This window comes from Sceloporus occidentalis, unplaced genomic scaffold, assembly GCF_023333645.1.
Source record: "Sceloporus occidentalis isolate IW3139 unplaced genomic scaffold, rSceOcc1.0.p SCAF_209, whole genome shotgun sequence".
Classification (NCBI taxonomy): Eukaryota; Metazoa; Chordata; class Lepidosauria; order Squamata; family Phrynosomatidae; genus Sceloporus; species Sceloporus occidentalis.
In genome coordinates, this window is record NW_028317189.1 from 1,052,469 (window position 1) to 1,069,994 (window position 17,526).

The 17,526-nt window shown below is 41.3% G+C and overlaps 1 protein-coding gene and 4 non-coding genes across 5 annotated transcripts; 4 read left to right on the forward strand and 1 right to left on the reverse strand.

Moving 5' to 3' along the window:
• Positions 1-372: 372 nt before the first annotated feature.
• On the reverse strand, positions 373-5,745 carry LOC149277603 (protein MAK16 homolog A). The gene is made up of 10 exons (XM_089502733.1): positions 5,731-5,745; positions 4,426-4,475; positions 4,136-4,245; positions 3,406-3,470; positions 3,156-3,307; positions 2,610-2,664; positions 2,003-2,077; positions 1,542-1,652; positions 971-1,036; positions 373-579 (listed from the first exon to the last, which is right to left on the reverse strand). Exons 1-10 carry the CDS (start codon positions 5,743-5,745, stop codon positions 373-375), a joined length of 906 nt encoding a protein of 301 aa, XP_089358859.1.
• Positions 5,746-6,317: 572 nt separating this feature from the next.
• LOC149277604 (small nucleolar RNA U13) lies at positions 6,318-6,415 on the forward strand. Its single transcript, XR_016279054.1, has one exon. It is a non-coding gene; the product is annotated as a small nucleolar RNA U13 (small nucleolar RNA).
• A 1,723-nt stretch (positions 6,416-8,138) lies between these two features.
• LOC149277605 (small nucleolar RNA U13) lies at positions 8,139-8,236 on the forward strand. The gene has a single exon (XR_016279055.1). It is a non-coding gene; the product is annotated as a small nucleolar RNA U13 (small nucleolar RNA).
• A 4,873-nt stretch (positions 8,237-13,109) lies between these two features.
• Positions 13,110-13,201, forward strand: LOC149277606 (small nucleolar RNA U13). The gene has a single exon (XR_016279052.1). It is a non-coding gene; the product is annotated as a small nucleolar RNA U13 (small nucleolar RNA).
• Positions 13,202-13,609: 408 nt separating this feature from the next.
• On the forward strand, positions 13,610-13,707 carry LOC149277607 (small nucleolar RNA U13). Its single transcript, XR_016279056.1, has one exon. It is a non-coding gene; the product is annotated as a small nucleolar RNA U13 (small nucleolar RNA).
• Positions 13,708-17,526: the final 3,819 nt, after the last annotated feature.

The window sequence follows — 17,526 nt, forward strand, 5'->3', positions numbered from 1 at the left end:
CGAGCATTTAACACACAAATAAGGAGCTCTCCTGTAGAGAACTACAGAGCTGACACAAACCCCTGGCAGGTTCTACAAAATGTATTAAAAACTGTCCTTCAGACATTTACAAACCAATAACCAGTTATACAACATATGTTTGGGATTTAATAAACCACTATGGCTGCATTAAAACGTGACTTCTAGACATTGCAGCCATAGAACGGTTTCATCCCGTTTGCAAGAAGATATCTTTAGTAGATGTATTCTCCCAGTAGGTGACCCTCTGACACAGAAGACATGGCTGATCCTTGGGTTGTCTGCTTCACACCATAGTTGAAGTAAAAGGAAGAGTTTTATTTAAGAAAGTTCAGAAGCGTGTGAAGGGGTAAATCAAGTTGTTTTGGCTTTCTGCTGTGGCTCAGTCTCTTGCTCGTATTCTATCTCCACGTAAGCACGTTTTCTCCTTATAGGACCTTTAAGAGGAGCCTTGCCCTTTGCCTTTACTTTGGAGACTTCACCTTCTTCTTCTTCTTCTGTGGACTCTTCTTCACCAGAGGATTCCCCCTCATCACCACTGACAGCCAATTTATCCATGTCCTGCGTGAAAAGAACAGTAAAGCGGTAAAGTGACTTAACGTGGGAAGTCGACAGTTTCCCATCTTGGACATTAAAGCGTCAGTCTATGGCAGAATTGTTTTCTGTGCTTGGATTCTAAAAAACCTCCTTCCGGCTATCATTATGATAAAAAAAAATCAGTTAAAACATATGCCCCATCAACAACAAAGCGGTCAGGGTTCACTACAGACGTATATTGTTGAACAGAAGGGTGCAAAAGGATTGCTAACACTATTTAGAGTGCCGGATCATGGATAAAGTGCTTAGATTCCTAAATCTGACAGGATGCACCAGTGGGAATATTTCAGCCATGCTAAGGTTGAGTTGAAGCAGATAACTTGGGGCTTCAACTCACTGACTTTACTCCACGTACCTCAAAGTCGCTCAGATCACTCTCTTCCACGTCATCGTCTTCTACAAATTCTCTCTTTCCACTTTCCTGTGGTTAGGGAAAAAAAAGGATCCGTTTGATATCTAGGTGATACAGAGCCTGCATCTAAAATATTCTTGGTATGTTTCTCGGAGAACGCATCATCACAGGCACACACGCAAACATGTACACACGCAAACATGCACACACGCAAACATGTACGTCGAGAGGTATGAACCAGAAAGAACACCAGGGCGCTGGAGAAAGTGCTGCAGAGACCCTCAGAACTCCAGGGCTCTGAAGCAATCGCTCCATGTGTTCTGGCCCTGACCGTAACACAAAATGTGCTCTGTACTAGTCCAACATACAGCTTCTCCCATCCCATCATTCTGTGGATCCCTACTCTTGAGACGTTGCTTTTGTTTCCATGCATGACAGTGATAAGCAAACGCGCCAAATGTATTATTCGATGGATGAGCTACAATTTGCTGAAAATAGTTTAACAGGCTACGTTGCTGCCGATCCAGGTGCTTGAAAGAAACATGTACACTACCATGATTATTGTAATACTTACATCCTCCTCCTCCTCTTCTTCTTCCTCGGAGGACTCGGACGCACTTGCCTCTTCCTGCTGCTCCAATGCTTTGTCAAACGCTTGGATGGGGAAGTTATAAATATCGCCATACTGCAAGAAAATAGCAAAAAGTTGTCCAAACGCTTCCATTTATCCTACTCCCCCCCCCCATGTCATAGTAGCCTTTTTGTAATCTCTCAAATCTGCCCGCTAAATCACAGTGGCGCTCTACATTCTAACTGCTGCAGTAGCCCATCACAGTCTCCATGTACTTGATAGTTCTTGCTTGCATCTCTCAGAATTCCCCTTAACGGCTCCCAATCATGTTGTGCTATTAGACAAGATCCCAACGCAGGGCAGTCCCCATGCCAGTGTTCTCCTACTCTGGAACAGTGATAATCCCCAAGACCAGGTTTATCTTTTCCCCCAAAACAGCCAGAAGCCCCGTTCTCTCTTCTTACCGCTCCTTTTTTGAGACGCTCCAGCAATTCCTTCTCTATTGCATTGTCCAGCTGAGCAGCCACCAACGCTTTTTCCTGATTTCATGGGAAGAAACGGAGAGGTTACTGAAATGGCAAAGCCTTCAAAGCACAAAGACCACAAAGCTCTGTGTAGCTCAAGCACCACTGGACGATGACTGATATATAAAATAGAAACTTGACGGCAGATAAGACCCATTCGGCCCATTTTTCCTGGTGTAAGACTCAGATCTTAATTAGTCCTTTATCTTGTCTTAGATTCAGGAGAGCTTTATGCATATACCACGCATGTTTAAATTACTTCTGATGGGAGGCTGTTCCTTTATCTACCACCCTGCCAGCAAAGGAAAACTTTGTTGCATTACATCCAAACCTCGGACCCTCTAGTCTTAGACTATGACCTCTATTTCTAAGGAGGACAAATCTTCGAAAAAAACGTCTCTCCTGTATTTTGTTAAAATCCCTGTAAGTATTTAAATGTTTCTATCACATCTACTCCTCCTCTCACACATTTCTATATTCAATATACTACGGCAGCACATCTACAGCACAAAGTCAATTCAACAGCATCAGCTAAACGGCACGTTACCTCTCTCCTCTTTTCTCGTCTTTCCACTTTCCGGCTCAGGGGAACGAGTTTGCGCCTGTGAAGAAAAACAAAAATACGTCACTCAGAAGCCTATGCTGACATTGGAACACAGACACAGAAGGATAGGAATAGAATCTTTGGAAGGAAGATAGAATCTTTGGTTGAAGTTAACACTATTTTGCGGACTAACATAGAAAAAGATTGAGCCACATAGGCTTCGACTTAAGACAAAGTCATAAATAATTCAATATCCCAGTCTGCGGAACAGATCCCTTAGAGGTATCCCATTGTACGGTGCCAGGCAAATCTATAGTTATAACTTATTGTAAGTAACACCAGGTTTAAGTGCATCTCACTTACAAAAACCTATTTTGCGTGTGTGTTCTTTTGTGTTGTATGCTATGGTGTTGTGTTTTAAGGTCTAACAATCTTGTTCTACATAATAAGCCTCTGGTCGGTGTATTAAATCCATTGTAAAAAAGGATATATATATCTAAAACTGGAAACCTTTACGATAAAAAAAAAAAAAAGACTCCTCCAACTTACTGTCTCTTCAACGTGAGCTTCCTGATACGGATCAGATACTGCGTGATCTTGGTGAATCTCTGCTTGCACTTGTGCCGTATAAACCGAGGCCAGTAGATGAGGTTTTCATCGATTTGTTCCAGCGCTCGCTCATAATTCTTGCTCAGACGCACCTGTCGAGAACACGACCACCAGGTTCCATAGTTATACTTTAGGCAGGAAGAGAAAAACATCCCCTGGCTTTGTGTCTCTGGCTATGCCATTAACCTACCTTCTCCCATAACCGAGCTGGAAAAGCTGCCCTCTCTATGGTCTTCATATACAAGTAGCAGATGCCTGCGCGACAGGAGAACAGAGACTTCATCACAATCAACCTACTTTCTGAATATGCAGTAATAGGAATAAAACAAATGAGAAAATATATCTATATCTATAATAAGATTGTAAGCTTGCGAGCCGGGCTCTCTCCACCTAATGTATCGGTTCTTCTTAGTCTGTCAATTCTTGTCATGTCAGACCCCTTGAATATATTGTATTGTATTAAGCGCTGTGTAGATTGTTGGCGCTATATAAATAAAAGATAATAATTCCTTCCTCTATTTGGATCTGACCTCAAAGAGCCAAGCTTTGCTAGTCCTTAAAGTGCTCCAGTTATGGCCACCAAATCCAGAGCGAGCGCCACGGACGTCCCCTGAGCAACCAACGCTCACCTTCTTAAAACATGAGCTAACACTCACAGAAATGTATGATTTTTAGGGCATTTTTTCCTTTTAAATGAGCTTTCCCACGTAGATACATATTTTAATTCCCAGAAAACGCACTAAAGGATTTTACCATCCCTGCTAAAGTACCGTCAAATAAAAAGCTTTGGAGGCGAGCGGCTTTTCTCTCGTCTCTTGAGAAAGGCGACATCTGCTCCTCTTTTACTGGTCATCGTCGGTACGGCAATGTTCTGCCGTTCTCATACTATTCTCCCGGAAAGCACGCGGTCTATCACTTACCCTTTTCCTCTTTGATGGTGGCATACTGGCTATTCGCGAGAGGACAGGAAGAACGGTTACATTGTCCGGTTATGTTGTATTCATTCCGACAAAAACTCTGTGTCTTTGTTCTAAAAAAAAACAAAAAAAAAAAAATGAAAAAAAAACCAAAATCAAACGTTTATATTGAAATAAGAAAACATACAGTGCTGAATGAACCGGTGCTGATACTTAAAGAAATATATTAAGAAATATATGTATTAATACATATGTGTATTACACTTTAATAAAGGTATCTTTATATCACTCACTTTATCTTGAAGGAGCAGAATTGTTTGTTTCCCACAATGTCCCAGATAACCTGAAAAATGAAAAGGAAAGTATCAGCGATCCTGCAACTAAAACCCTTTAAATGGGGAGGGGGTTGCAGGAGAGCTTCAGTTTCATCTCATGTGGGTTGCAGGAAAGCTTCAGTTTCATCTCATGGGGGTCTATTCACTTTAATGAGAGCTGACAGGAGAGTTGTGCTTCAGCTCCTGACTTTACTTTAAATTATGAAGATCCAGCCCCCAGGTTCTGCTGTAGGAAGACCCTGGCCGGCCCTGTATAATGTATAGTTAAACCAGCAAGCTTTCCTCAAAATCTCCTTAAATAATACACTATATAGGACCAGCATGGCCCTTCTTACTGGAGAAACGCACCAGCATTGGTCCTTCGTTATACATATTATAACATATATATTATTACACATATAACGCTACATTAGGAGGTACCAACAGTACTGCACTTCTACTCCAAGAAAACCTTGCATGGTCCTACATAAAGCATACTGAGATCAGCAAGATTCCCCTAGTCACTTCAATGATTGATATATGCACCATGCAGGGCCAGCTTAGCCCTTCCTGCAAAACAAGTTACCAGAGATAACCCTTTATAATGCATAAAACATTTCAAGGAGTTAAAACTATGACGCTCCTGCCATCTACTGCTTTAGTGAATAAAGCCCGCTTCCTGAAACATAACAATTGTACAGCGCTGCGTAATTGGTTGGCACTTAATAAAAGACAATAATAGTAATAATAATCTATTTTCTGACATGCGTGATCACCTTGGATTCTTTGTGAATTCTCTCACCTTTACCCAACTTAACCAGCGATAGCCACCAAACCATCCTCTCCGGCATGAGGCCCATCATTCACTAACTAGTCCCACGAACGATATTAAGGAGAAATATTGGCTACAAATCACAGACCTGCCCGGCTTTCGGGCAAAACTTTAAAAGATGAAACTACAAGGGCCTAGTAGTTAACCCTTTCAGAGCGATCAGGGCAATATTTCTAACATGATATCGAATGAATGACGTCAAATCACTCCGCAGAATCCAACCCAGCATGATGTATTGATGGAGGGGAACAGGCAGGGAGGGCTGGGGATATTACAAGGAAGAAAATCAAGATTCATTCATTACGGGTCGCTGTGCAGAGAAGCTGCATAGAACCGACTGGCCTTATCTTGCATACAAATCCTACTGCCGGGAGCCGAACTCCACTAACTCCCATTATAAACCCGTTAAACCCACTATGTCTACCCCCCAGTAACCCCCATCGTTTGCTCACATCATCGTGCTGCATCTTGGCGACTCCACGTCACACGTGCTTACAGACAGAACCGGTACCTATCGCGTGGAAACTCAGCACGCCGCCATCTACAAGGAGCAAATATCGCGAGGCTCGTCACAGCACGCGTTACTTCCGCTCCCCAACTACGGGAATGCGCCCACATTCAACATGTCCGCGCTGGGCGTATTGTGTATTAAATACAAACGGGCGAGCACAGAATCACTAACCTGTTTCCACCATAGGAATTACTGGGGGAGACGCACAGACATCTGGGAGTGTATATGGACTCTACACCAGTTATTAAATGTCGTATCATGTAGAATATTTAGCTAGTCCACGCCCACCACCATATCGAACTGTGATTGGATAACAAATATGCATATTTTAAGACATGCAGAATACGTTCTTTTAACAAATCTTGGGTGGGAAAAAAGTTACAAATAAAGCTTTTCATGTACAATTTATATCACGGCAGTATCTTCGCTACCGAAAGGTTTATTAATGAAAACACTGCCCACTGTGTCACCACAACTTTATCAATGGGTTCTTTGACTTTGGCTTTTGGCAGACGCTGTAGTGCGTCGATCCTTCTGGTTCTTGCAAATGATGAGTGGGGTTTCATGCGTTTGCGTGATATGTGCATCCCGACCTTGTTACGACTTTGCACATTACCCATCTGACCAAGAATCATAGGTATTGTGAGAGTGTGGCTGTGAGCTTGCATCATGTTGCAAGTAATGTAATAAATAATGTGTGCTATAATAGGCAGCAGAACTACCTTGTATGTGTGGGGTTTTTAAGTAGGTTATGCTCTAATAGTAAAATATAACCTATCACCAATCCATTGCAAGAAATAAGCCCCATTATGTGATGGGGGCTGTACACTAATTAGCTATAATCTGTATCATGTTGGCCATAGCAAGAGAAATAGCGCGTTTGGTAAAGCTGATACCTTTATTGGCTGACTGACATATAATAGATTGTAAGCTTTTGCGACTACCTAGGTCTCTTCTTCAGGCATGTGATTGTAAGGGATATGCACCAACAAAATAAACCAGCTTTAACGCATACCGTATTATAATAAATAAGAAACACTGACAACTTGAATTGGAGAAACAGGCCGTGGTCTTTTATTTAGCTTACAATGTAACATCAACCAATTACTTAATATCAACATAAACATTATAACCATAAAGCACTCTTGGCCCAAGCCCCAGAGTGCAACCATACTTAAATACTCAAAGACCATCCGCCCTAAAGCCAGGACAGTCAAAATACCACTGGTTCACCCTCTTTCCTCCTACATTTTATTTATTTATATATATTTTTTTTTAAAGAAAAAAGGGCAACCTCAACCCCAATAAAAAAATTCTTGTAATCCATTACATGTCAGCTAATAAAGGGATCACCTTTACCAGATTTACATAAACTAATTAGTTTCACAAATTATGTTATAGAGATATATTGTGCTACACAAGTAACAGACATACTTGATTTTTGGCCAAATCTTGAAAATATGTGAAACTACGAGGGTCTAATTAACCCTTTCAGGGTGATCATTCTGTTCTTGCAGAAAATAATCAAACACAAGATTTATGGATAAAGGGAAACACACAGCTGAATGTATCGTAAGGAAGAAAATCAAGACTGATTCATTACGTGTCGTACAGAAAAACTCCATATAACCCACCGGCTTTATCTTGCATACAAGCGCTACTGCCCATTGTGTCACCATAACGTTACTGAGCAGTCCTTTCAATTGCAGAAATATGGCCTTGAGCCAAAGCATCAAACATTTGGGGACCAGCCACTAAATGCACTTTAATGTAATTACATGGTGAAATTCTACAGAATCTCACTAACCCATACGCTAACTAGCTATAGATGTGTATCGTGTTGGCCATAGCAAGAGAAAAAGCACATTTGGTAAAGGTGATACTTTTATTGGCTGCCTGATTGTAAGCTTTTGAGTCTACCTAGGTCTCTTCTTCAGGCATATTATACTATAGATAGCCCATTACAGGTCAGCCAATAAACGGGATCATCCTTACCAGATTTGCATACACTAATTACTTTCACAAATTATGTAACGGAGCACTATTGTGCTGCACAAGTAACAGACCTACTTGACTTTTGGGCAAATCTTGAAAAGCTGAAACTGCAAGGGTCTAGTTAACCCTTTCAGAAAATCAAACACAAAATTTATGGGTGAAGGAAAACACGCAGACAGAGTTGAGTGCATCGTAAGGAAGAAAATCCTGATTAATTCATTACATATCTCTGTACAGAAAAAACTCCATATAACCCACCAACTATCTACATACACGCGCTACTGCCCACTGTGTCACCATAACGTTACGGAGCAGTCCTTTCACTTTGGTTTTTGCAGCAGCCCCACAGTGTTGATCCTTCTGGTTCTTGCAAATGATGAGTGGGTTTTCATGCAGTTGTGTGAGATGTGTGTCCCAACCTTGTTATGACTTTGCACATTACCCATCTGATTGAGAGCTGTAAGAGGTTCAATACCATCTGTAAGAACAGATTTATTCTTTGCTTGTGGTTTTATGTTGCTAAAACTATGCATAATAAGTGCTGCTGGTCTGATCAGTGGTCTTGTGCCTATCAGGTATAAAAGGATGAAAAGAAATCTTGGCAAAATTATCCCTTTACTGGCTTTGTGTCATATAATGGATCGCAAGCTCTTGAGACTACAAGTGCCTGGTTAATCCCTTTAGGGGGATCATTGTGCACTTGCAGAAAATAATAAAACAACACAAAATTTATGGATAAAGGGAAATGCAGAGAGAGAGTTGAATGTATCGTAAAGAGGAAGATCAAGATTAATTCATTAGGTGTCATTATACATAAAACTCCATATAACCCACTGACTTTATCTACATACACGCACTACTGCCCACTGTGTCACCATAACGTAACTGAGCAGTCCTTTCAATTGCTTGTTTTTTAGCAGGAGAACAGTTTTATTGATCTTTCTGGTTCTTGCAAGCGATGAGTGGGGTTTTCGTGCATCCCAACCTTGTTACGGCTTTGCATGTTACCCATCTGACCAAGAGCTGTAGGAGAGTATTATGCGCAAGAACAGATTTATTTATCATTTATGGGGTGATGTTGCAGACTGGATTATAAAGCTATTAATTATAATAAATTATGCTTGGGGTTTAAGGTAATAGGGCCTGTTGGGTAAGCACTCCATCTCCTTTTGCTTTTATGCCTGCTGTGCCCATATGTGTGATGCAGAAATATGGCCTTGAGCCAAAGCATCAAACATTTTGACAATAAATGCACTTTAATGCAAATGCATGGTGAAATTCTACAGAATCTCCCCATGTCTCCCTAACCCTGATCAGGGGGTTCCTGGTAAACCAAAAAGGGCTCTTAACACAACACGTTAACAACTATGCTTCTTCAACAGTATCCTCCATGTGAGTGCCTGGAAAAACTCCATACAGAAGGGAAGGAGAGGAGCTTTCTCTCCACAGCTTGTGTAAAAACACTGCAAGTTTTCAGTTATGCTTTATGCTGTGTTGTGTGTTGTACATACAAGACTAAAGGCATATGTATCATAAATAATCGTGTTGTGTAAATTCATATACCACCACTAGATGTCACCAGCGTCCAATGATGACTCCATACATTCACTGAGTTTCCATTATTAACATTGTTTAATAAGAGAGGTTCCTGTCTAAACCCACCCATTGTTACTTGGGATTTCTATTGGTTCAGTTAATAAGGATGCATCTTTATGAACTGACAATGGAAGCTTTCAATAAAACCTGCTCTGCTGGGTAGCACTGTTTTTTGGGAGTTATATGAAAAATGGCAAAATAATGGGTTTTGGTAAAGCATTTTAACAAACGCAGCACACTGAGATGTTAAAGGGAAGTGTGTATAAAATGTTTTTGTTCCTCCAGACTGGAGGTAAGCAATGCAGGTAATCCTCATACCTTGGAGCTTGCTGTGTCTTCCAAGGGCTCTGGGTTGGTATATTGAATTTCTGGGCAGCAGAGTGGTTTGCCGCCCTTCCCACTCCCTGCACAGGTTCTGTGGGTACCATCTAGGTTATGCCCACTCTCACACATAACTAGCCTTGTTTCTTGATCACAGCCAGGAGCGGGGGAACTTCAGGCACGGTAATCATCTGATCAACCCATGGATGTTTCCAGGTATCATAAACATCTGATATTTGGGTGCCACCACCTACTCTCAATCCTAACTCTGCCCATTGCTTTCTGGTACAATGTGCCCATACAGTTTAATTGATTTGATGGCTGATTTGGAAGGTGAGTGGCACTGAACAGGTTCAACCAGATGTAAACGGAAAGGCCATGGTCAGTAAATGCACAGATAACGCTCTCCAGATTATTTTCCAGGCTACAACACAATGAGCATCCAAAGTTCAGTATGGTTATGCTTCAATGTGTGCCTGTTAATTTATATAGTACTAAAACACTCGCAAACATACATTCATATACTGCAAAGCTAATATACAGCTCCGGAGCCTCGCGTTTCTAACAAACAACAATAACATATAATAAATAATATTCTGGGTGACTTTAACATTCCTTTAGATATATCTAACAACTCTGCTAGCTCCAAACTCCTCTCCCTAACATCCTCCTCTGGTCTCTCTCAATGGACTAATTCCCCTACGCATACCGAGGGACACTCACTCGATCTGGTTTTCTCCAGATCATGCTCCCTTTCAGACTTCTCCATCTACCCGTTCCCTCTGTCTGACCACCACCTTCTATCCTTTTCTCCAGTGCTAACCCCTAACAAGACATACTTACAGCGCTCACCTCATACTTGTAGGCCATTACCAGACAATACCATTACCCAACTGTCAGCCTCACTTGAACCTCTCTTACCTTCCATGTTAACCCTTTCCTGCCCAGACACAGCAGCCTCTTTTTATAACAACACACTTGCTTCATCCCTCGACACCATAGCTCCAATTACTACAAGTTACCCCCGACAAGTTAAACGCCAACCATGGCATACCAAAACCACACGGTTTCTTCAGAAGTGCTGCCGCACGGCTGAGCGTTACTTCAGAAAATCCAAATCCAGCGAAGACTTTAATCACTATAAATTCATGCTCCACACCTACAACTCTGCCCTCTCTCTCACCAAACAGCTCTACTTCTCCACTCTCATATCCTCTCTTTCTTCCAACCCACGACGCCTTTTTTCTACTTTCAACTCCCTTCTCTGTCCCTCCACACCCACACCACAAACCTCTCTCACTGCCCAAGATCTTGCTACCCACTTCAAAGAGAAGATCGAGACTATTAGAAAAGACCTCTCTTCCTTACAACTCCCTCCTACACCACTCAACACCACTCTCTCCACTCCTACTATACTAACTGCCTTTTCCCCTACAACCGAAGAAGACATAGCCACTCTTCTTTCTTCCTCTCACCCAACAACCTGTCCCCTCGACCCCATCCCTTCACACCTCACAAAGTCTCTATATCCATCCCTTGGTCCATCACTTACCCACCTATTTAATCTTTCTCTATCATCTGGAACTGTACCATCTGCCTTCAAGCATGCGCTAATCACACCAATTCTAAAGAATCCTTCCTCAGATCCCGTCTGTTTGACTAACTACCGCCCTATCTCTCTGCTTCCTTTTATCTCTAAGCTGCTTGAACGGATTGTGTACAACCGCCTCATTAACTTCCTCTCCTCTAATTCCCTCCTTGACCCTCTACAGTCTGGTTTCAAACCCCTTCACTCTACTGAAACAGCTCTAACAAAAGTCTCCAATGACTTGCTCTCTGCCAAAGCAAAAGGTCACTTCTCTATTCTAATTCTACTGGATCTCTCTGCTGCTTTCGATACTGTTGATCACCACCTTCTTCTACACTCACTTGCTTCTATAGGCATTCGAGATACAGCTCTCTCCTGGATCTCCTCATATCTGTCTAACCGTTCCTTCTCTGTCAACTTCTCTGGCAAGACATCATCACCCCTTCCACTTTCGGTTGGTGTCCCCCAAGGTTCAGTCCTTGGCCCTCTGCTGTTCTCTCTTTATACTTCCTCTCTTGGCACACTAATCAACTCATTTGGCCTCCAGTATCACCTATATGCAGATGATACCCAAATCTACCTGTCTTCTCCTGATCTCTCTCCATCTCTCCTGTCCCGTATTACCAATTGCTTGTCTGCTATTTCTTCATGGATGTCACAACACTACCTGAAACTTAAATCTTTCTAAAACTGAACTCATTATCTTCCCTCCCTCCATCTCCACTCCACTACCTGAATTCTCTATCACCATTAACAACACGACTATCTCTCCTACTAACCAGGCCCGATGCCTTGGGGTCATCCTTGACTCAAACCTCTCCTTCATCCCTCACATTCAGTCCCTCGCCAAATCCTGCCGCTTGCACCTAAAAAACATCTCTCGTATCCGCCCATTCCTTACCCAAGAATCCACAAAAACACTCGTTCATTCCCTTATCATTTCCCGTCTTGACTACTGCAACACTCTTCTGGTTGGCACTCCACTGTCTCGACTCTCTCCTTTACAGTCTATCCTAAATGCCGCTGCTAGGCTCATCTTCCTTGCACGTCGCTCCTCTTCTGCTTCCCCCCTCTGTGAAACCCTCCACTGGCTCCCAATTACCTTTAGAATTAAATTTAAGATCCTGGTACAGACATATAAGGCCATCCATAATACTGCTCCTCCGTACATTTCTGACCTCATTAGCAAATACTCTCCTACTCGATCCCTACGTTCCTCCCATGGGCTAAGGCTCTCCTCCTCACTCATCACCTCTTCCTTTTCCCGTCTACAAGATTTCACTCGAGCTGCCCCATATCTCTGGAATCTTCTCCCAAGGAACCTTCAGCATTCTCCCTCCCTCCCAACATTCAAGAAACATCTAAAAACCCACTTCTTCAGAGAAGCCGGACCATCTTAGCTGCTAGAACTTCCTTGTCATCGATTCAACCCCCACAATACCTCTCACCCTTTCTCTATGCCTTATGTTTGTCACCCCATTTCCCTCTAGATTGTAAGCTTGCGAGCCAGGCTCTCTCCACCAAATGTATCGGTTTGTCTTAGTCTGTCAGTTCTTGTCTTGTCATATGCCTTGAATTTATGTATTGTATTAAGCGCTGCGTAAACTGTTGGCGCTATATAAATAAAGGATAATAATAATAATAATAACAAACCATTTACACGGACAGGATGGGGGCATCCAGGGGCATAACTAGAAACCACAGGGACCCCTAACACGTTCACACACAAACACCTACACTTCCATGCATACACACACATGGATTACATGGTTACTGAACAGTCCTTTCACTTTGGTTTTTGCAGCAGCCCCACAGCTTTGATCCTTCTGGAAAATGATAAGCGGGTTTTCACACAGTTGTGTGATATGTGCAGCCTGACCTTGTTATGACTTTGCTTGTTATCCATCTGACCAAGATCTGTGCAAGATGGACATACGTAATGGATGTATTTTAATTGGCTAAGTGCTGTATAATGGATTGCAAGCTTTTGAGACTATCCAGGTTTTTCCTTCACGCATATTATGGTATCATACACCTGAAGAAGAGGGACCACCTTTACCAGATTTGCATAAACTAATTAGTTTCACAAATTATGTTACAAATTATGTTATATTGTGCTACACAAGTAACAGACATACTGGATTTTTGTACTTGATGTGTAAGGAAGAAAATCAAGATAGATTTATTGTCATACAGAAAAACTCCATGTAACCCACCAGGCTTTATCTTGCATACAAGCGCTACTGCCCATTGTGTCACCATAACGTTACTGAGCAGTCTTTTCAATTGCTTGTTTTTTAGCAGAAGAACAGTTTTATTGATCTTTCTGGTTCTTGCAAGTGATGAGTGGGGTTTCATGCAGTTGCGTGATATGTGCATCCCGATCTTGTTACGACTTTGCACGTTACCCATCTGACCAAGAGCTGTAGGAGAGCTGGTATTATGCACAAGAACAGATTTATTTTTTACTTGTGGGGTGATGTTGTTGATTGGGTTATAAAGCTGTTAATTATAATAAGTTAGATCAAAGGGCCTGTTGCGTAAGCACTTTATCTCCTTTTTTCTTTTATACCTACTGTACCCATATGCATGATGCAGAAATAGTGGCTTGAGCCAAAGCATCGAGCATATGGACACCGGCCACTAAATGCACTTTAATGCAATTACATGGTGGAATTCTACAGAATCTCCTCATATCTCCCTAACCCTATTCCCTAACCCTGATCAGGGGGTTCCTGGTAAACCAAAAAGTGTCCTTAATACAAGGCATTAACTGCGACGCTTCTTCAATTGCCCCCTCCATGCGAGTTCCTGGAAAAACTCCATACAGAACAGAAGGGTAGGAGAGGAACTTTCTCATTTTCCAGGGAGTGGGAAAAAAAGCCTGTGTAAAAACAGTGCAAGTTTTCAGTTATGTTTTATGCTGTGTTGTGGGTTGTACTAACAAGACTAAAGGCATATGCATAAAAATAATCAGGTTGTGTAAATTCATATACCACCACTAGATGTCACCAGCGTCCAATGATGACTCCATACATTCACTGAGTTTCCATTATTAACATTGTTTAATAAGAGAGATTCCTGTCTAAACCCACCCATTGTTACTTGGGATTTCTATTGGTTCAGTTAATAAGGATGCATCTTTATGAACTGACAATGGCAAAATAATGGGTTTTGGTAAAGCATTTTAACAAACGCAGCACACTGAGATGGAAGTGTGTATAAAATGTTTTTGTTCCTCCAGACTGGAGGTAAGCATTGCAGATAATCCTCATACCTTGGAGCTTGCTGTGTCTTCCAAGGGCTCTGGGTTGGTATATTGAATTTCTGGGCAGCAGATTGGTTTGCCGCCCTTCCCACTCCCTGCACAGGTTCTGTGGGTACCATCTAGGTTATGCCCACTCTCACACATAACTAGCCTTGTTTCTTGATCACAGCCAGGAGTGAACTTCAGGCACGGTAATCATCTGATCAACCCATGGATGTTTCCAGGTATCATAAACATCTGATATTTGGGTGCCACCACCTACTCTCAATCCTAACTCTGCCCATTGCTTTCTGGTACAGTGTGCCCATACAGTTTAATTGATTTGATGGCTGATTTGGAAGGTGAGTGGCACTGAACAGGTTCAACCAGATGTAAACGGAAAGGCCATGGTCAGTAAATGCACAGATAACGCTCTCCAGATTATTTTCCAGGTTACAACACAATGAGCATCCAAAGTTCAGTATGGTTATGCTTCAATGTGTGCCTCTTAATTTTCATATATTGCAAAGCTAATATACAGCTCTGGAGCCTTTTCATTTCTAACAAACAACAAACAACTAGAAACCACAGGGCCCTGGTGTGAAAATTGCCCCGGGCCCCCTAACATCACAACTTGCCTGTGCCTTCTTTGTCCCTTACCCCCTTCTAACATACACTGTGGCACAAAAATGTAAACACACAAATTACACACACATACACAAATTACACACACTTACTCATACTCACTAACACACACACATTCATTCTAACACTCCATTTCACCCACTTACACATTCATGCTCACACACAAACACCTACACTTCCATGCATACACACACACAATTACAAATCCATGGTCACACACAAATTTACACATCCATGCTCACACACAAGTACATTTCCATGATCAAACACAAAATTACACATCCATGCTGACACACACAAGTACACATCCAAAGCGCTGAAAGGATAAAGTCAGGGTGTAAATGCTGGCTTAAATCCTTCTTACTCTAGACACCCAGGTGGCTATATGTGGAACTGCAAGTAAAATGTAATGTATTTATTTAATTAAGAAAACAAAAAATGCAAGATCAGTAATTTACTTCTAAGTTACATTAAAGGGAAAAAAAAACACCTCCTGGAAAAAATTTATATGAATTAATGAAGCAGAAAGCAGGCTTTATGAGTCGGTTAACATTTTTAAAGCAGATCAGTGGTTGTTATAGAGCAGTCATCAGAATTCTTCACAAAGGTTGAGGTAGGTTTATTTATGTATTTAAATGCATTTGTACATGATTTCATTTATGCAAGATGTATATTCAATGGGCAACATTATTAGAAAAACAAGCTTCCCCGAGAGCAGGTTCTTGTAACTTTGTTAGCTCATAGCTGCAGATCCAGTTGTTTCTGATGTGTGATAGGGGAGCAGAATCCATACAACTTCCCAACCAGATGTAAGGTTTTAGTTATAAAGAAAGTCTGGAAATATTGGACTTGTGTATAAGAAGTTTTCTTTCTGTTTCCCCCCCAAATATTAACCCCTTAATGACAAAATGCATTGTTTTTAATGGGTTTAGGGACCGCCCATTGTCCTTAAGGGGTTAAAAAGGGGTCTTACCAACCAAGGCTGTGGTCTAATGAACCGGAACATTAAATTGGTTGCTGAGGTGTGACATGATGTTGGGGTTCCCTGCTAGCTATATTGAGGCCCCCATTTATGTACTTTGTCAGCATACCTCTCAGGGTGAAGGAGTCACACAGTCTGATTCCTGCCTATTCTACTCTCTTGAAGTCATATCTAAGACTCCTGATTAGTGCTTTTGCTACCAGTATATTATGCTTGATATCCCTGCTTGAATGCAGGTGACTCAATGAAGTAGTATATCTTTAAATAAGGACAAGTCAGAACTCACAAGATGCACGGTAATTACACGTATAATGATAATGTATTCACATGGGGCTTAATATCCAGGTGGCAATAATTTGCGGAGTCAGCTCAAAATTTGAATCAAAAAGTGTTTCATTTGATGACAAATGCATTTTTTTGTTTGCTTCAAACATTATGTTAACCAGGTTTTTTAAGGTAACGTTCCCCTATAACGTGTGGTTTTGCTTGATTAAAACCTACATCAACAGCTGAACTTACATGGCCTTGTTGAGGTCGGATTCCTCGGAGATGACATCATGAATATATACTCTGCAAAAATGTACATATATATACATCCTTCATCACAGGCATTCTGCGGACTGTTACGGATAGGTGACTTGTTTGATGTCTATCATGCAAAAGATAATGATGAATGAATGGGCATCTAAAACTTAGTGTCTTGCTCATTGGAAGTGAGGTCCCAGATTGTTTTTTTTAAAGAATATTTTTTTTTAGCTCAATGTGTAATGGTCCAAAACAGACTATACTGAATGCTCAAAATAGAATAACAATAATAATAATTGATTACAATAGATATATATTAAACCAAAGTAGAGAATGATCCATTTATGTGCCTAAGATCTGGCTGTAAAGCATCTCCCCCTTTAGGCCAAGTGTGGAACTACATGTTAAAAATGGGGCTCAAATTCTTCAAAGCAGAGCACTCATTGAGGCTTGTGCCTCCTGGCAATTTAAGAGTTAAATCTCTCATAACTCTCTAATGGAAACTACAATATAAAGATTACTGCCTGGTAAAGGCTGTGGAATTTATGACGTATTTGTTTTGTTTTAATATGTCACCACAAAGTCATTATTTCACATTAAAAACCAAGTACAGTCCAGACAAAGGTTTAAGAGTGAGACGAATACGACACAGTGCAGACGACAGGTAAAGTTATTAGTTGAATACATTATAATTAAAGCAAAATGGCTTTTTTTCACAATTCCCATTTATCTTTATTACGTATGGTCATACATGCTAAGAACAAACGGTTTTACCAACATTTCTGAAACCAAAGATATAGCAAACACCCTGCCAACTTATTGCACATGCTGCAAGACT

Bases quoted from the DNA above. Each gene is read 5' to 3' on its own strand.
- LOC149277603 (XM_089502733.1), bottom strand. The intron at 2,078-2,609 runs GTAACGTGCCGT...CCATGAAATCAG, and splicing joins GACGAGAAAAGAGGAGAGAG to GAAAAAGCGTTGGTGGCTGC. The intron at 1,653-2,002 runs GTAAGAAGAGAG...ATTTTCTTGCAG, and splicing joins AGCGTCTCAAAAAAGGAGCG to TATGGCGATATTTATAACTT.